The sequence below is a fragment of the Wolffia australiana genome, chromosome 1 (genome assembly GCF_029677425.1).
Source record: "Wolffia australiana isolate 7733 chromosome 1, ASM2967742v1".
Classification (NCBI taxonomy): domain Eukaryota; kingdom Viridiplantae; phylum Streptophyta; class Magnoliopsida; order Alismatales; family Araceae; genus Wolffia; species Wolffia australiana.
In genome coordinates, this window is record NC_135835.1 from 1,926,128 (window position 1) to 1,929,457 (window position 3,330).

The 3,330-nt window shown below is 44.5% G+C and overlaps 1 protein-coding gene across 1 annotated transcript; it reads left to right on the top strand.

The window, feature by feature from the left end:
• Window positions 1–2,199: 2,199 nt before the first annotated feature.
• LOC144710697 (uncharacterized) lies at window positions 2,200–2,712 on the top strand. Its single transcript, XM_078584531.1, has one exon. It carries the CDS (start codon window positions 2,200–2,202, stop codon window positions 2,710–2,712), a length of 513 nt encoding a protein of 170 aa, XP_078440657.1.
• The last annotated feature ends 618 nt before the right edge of the window (window positions 2,713–3,330 follow it).

Genomic DNA, 3,330 nt, shown 5'->3' on the forward strand with positions numbered 1-3,330 from the left:
TGATCATACTCTCTACCATCAGCTTGTTGCCTCGCTTCAGTATTTCAGCTTAATCGATCTCGATATCGCCAATGCCATGAATGATCATTGTCATGAGTTGCATTCTCCAACCCCCCATTGAATAGAAGTGAAGAAGGTTAGTAGAGGAATATAAGTAGAGATTGAAGAGGAGAGGGAATGATAATAACAGAGAAGGGACAAGAAGAAAATCCCATAAAAATACAACAAACATTAAGGTCCTATTTATAGGATGAAAGAGAAGACGAATAGTCGATGGCCATCTTAATGACGGTATAGAAAGCTTTATCATGATGACACTGAGTAATGCAAAGTCATCATGATCTCCTGACTGCGCCTAGCCACCTAGCACTACAATGGTAGTTATGGCTGATATGTATGACTGCTGTAGAGCTGGCTTGTGTACGGCTGGCAGCACTTTGGCATTCCGAAGTGCTGCAGCTTGTATGGCTTGCAGCTGTGTAATGTCCCGAGGCAGATTTTCTTGATGCACTGCGTCTGAAGCCAGATTTTCCACCTGGGAAACATGTGGCGACAGAGGTGGTATGATGACTGGGTCAGCTCGTGGTGCTTGAGACACAATAGTGGAAGCTTCTGGATGATGTGCTGCTTTAACACCCATAACTAGCAATTGTTAAAGCACCTTTTCTGCTAATTGAAATGCAGCTCCACACCAATTCTAATCTCTCCATCAAAGGAGTCGAGGGAATTGGACTCGGCAGGCGATCATTAGGCCAAGCGATTTACCAGCACATTTCTTGTCTATTTTAGTCACAATCTCATTTCGTAGAGCTGCAAGAAACAACCAACTATGGCTCACTCAAGCACCGATGCTAAGTGTAAGGCCCTAGCTAATGCCGGCGTAGAGACCTACGATCCATTCTAAGAGAACAACAAATTTCCATACCGTCATTCCTGCTATTTAATGTGATAACATTGGTGCCACCTATCTTCGTGCTAATCAGTTCTTTTTTTGGTTCTCATGCCATTTGCAGCCAATACAGTACACATCTGCTTCGCCTCCAGCGAGGACCAGGTCACGCACGCCTTACAAAGGAACTCTTTGTTACGACGGCTATATTAAAATGACTAACACTTCGCTTTGTACTTTACCACGCACCCTAAAAATATGACCCAGTTATACTCCAAAGTGCAGTTGGCTTCTTCAACACTAATCTCCTGAATCACCCGTTCTAGTGTATTACTTCTTTCTTCTCCTACGTCTCCCTTCCTCTCCTCGCTTTTTCGACTTAATTCTCCCTCGGATTTCTGCAACAAATCCTTTCTCTGTTGAAGCATTTAATCAGCCAATCTTCAACATAAATAACATGATACACTCATTATGGTGGCAGCAACAATTATTCGACAACTTGTACACGATACAATGGGAGCATGTCACCTCGCCTCTTGAGTCGCGGTGGCAGTATGCAGACAGCAAGAGCGAGACGCAATCACGACCAAAATCTCATAGAATCAAAATTTAATAATATAAGATTAAATACATACGAATCAGCGGCGCAAGCGATGTTCCCCAGTGCTGATTCCAAACGATCACCCTTCTGCATGAACACTTTGCATTTATACAGACAAATGATGATCCCCCTTGCTGCCAATAACCCTTGTCCGCACTATTCTATCGAAAAAGAAGGATAAGGCCATTACTGATGGTTAGCCAACAAGATCAGCAACATTATAATGTACAAAGAACCAGCGAGTACATAAAAAAGAGTCTCTCTAAAGACAAAGATTCAGACTTCAGTGTCGACGGTCCAAGCTTCAACGAGAAGTCTGTTGACTTCCCATGTGCTCAGTTTGTTATTTCTGTTTCAGGTACGATCGTGGCCGTTCATCAACTTGAGTTATAACGGCGATGCGAGCTCCACGTGGATGCCAGCTCATACTCAGTGGGGTTGTTGCAACAACCTCCTACAGCACGTGGAGTGCCAACTCATAGTGTCGGGAGACCGTTTCGCTAATTCCGATTCTTCGCTTTATGTTTTCCTCTATAAAATAAGAGCTATGTGCTCGATGTTACAACACACCGAACACTTCCAGTTTATTCAAGCATTTTTGTTTTCCTTCCGATCATTCTTGTCAGGGTGCTCACTCGATCTGTGGAAGAAGCACTTGGAAGTGCCTACAAGTGGTATCAGAGCATCAGGGAGATCAAGAAACGTATCGATGGCGAGAAGGAATGGAGAATCGAGCTCCGACGGCGAACTGTCAGTGTCACTGCCCACCCTCAAGCTGACTCGGACCAACTATCGGATCTGGTCCATGTCGATGGAGGTATATCTGGATTCCCACGATCTTTGGCAAGCTGTAGCTGGGGAAAATGTTACCAAGAAGAAGGATCGCATGGCATTGTTGGCGATCATGAGTGCAGTCTCTGAGGAGCAGCTGTTGATGCTGGATGCTAAGAAGACGGCGAAGGAGAACTGGGAGATTCTCAGACAGAGAAATCTCGGAGTAGACAGAGTCATTCAATCTCGAATACATGCTCTGAAGCGGGAATATGAATTGCTCAACATGTCCAGGACTGATTCCATTGAAATTTTTTCCATGAAGTTTACTCGGATTGTTTCAGATCTGAGAAATCTCGGTGAGGCGATGGCAGAGAAGGATGTGGTAAGGCGCTTCCTGAGAGCAATGCCTTCCAAGTTCGATGCTCTCACCTTGTCATTGGAGCAATAGGGAGATCTGGATAGACTAAGTCTGGATGAAGTAATCGGCTCTCTCACCGTGCACGAAATGTGTCTCAGGGACAGGGAATCCCGAGAGGAGGAGCAGTTTTTGTTGGCCAAAGCTATGAGTAAAGTCAGAATGGGCGATGAGGAAGAGTCTTCTTCAGGAGGAAGAGGAAGAGGACGCGGGCGAAGTAGAGGCCGAGGAAGGAATACGTTCTATGATGGCAGAGATAAGAAGCCGGTTGACAAATAAAAAATTCAGTGTTATAACTGTCAAAGGTACGGTCATTTCTCTTATGAATGTTAAAATGAAAGAAGAGAAAGAAGAGATAGTGCCTATCTGGCTGAATCTACACCTGGAGGAGACATCAGCTCTACTAATGGTTTTTGAAGAAGAAAGATGTGACTTGCTGCTGCAAGGATCTGAAGAGGAGTATTCAAGGTCCGACTTGTGGTATTTGGACACGGGTGCCACAAATCATATGACAGGGAATCGAGAATTTTTCTCAAGTTTTGATGGCTTGACTGAAGGATTCATGAGATTTGGGGACAACTCACGAGTGAAGATAGAAGGAAGGGGAAGCATTTCTATCCTACGGAAGGATGGAGAAGCTATGTTGCTGAA

What these genes read in the sequence shown, in the direction of transcription:
- LOC144710697 (XM_078584531.1), top strand. Translation starts at nt 2,200, where the DNA reads ATGGCGAGAAGGAATGGAGAATCGAGCTCCGACGGCGAACTGTCAGTG.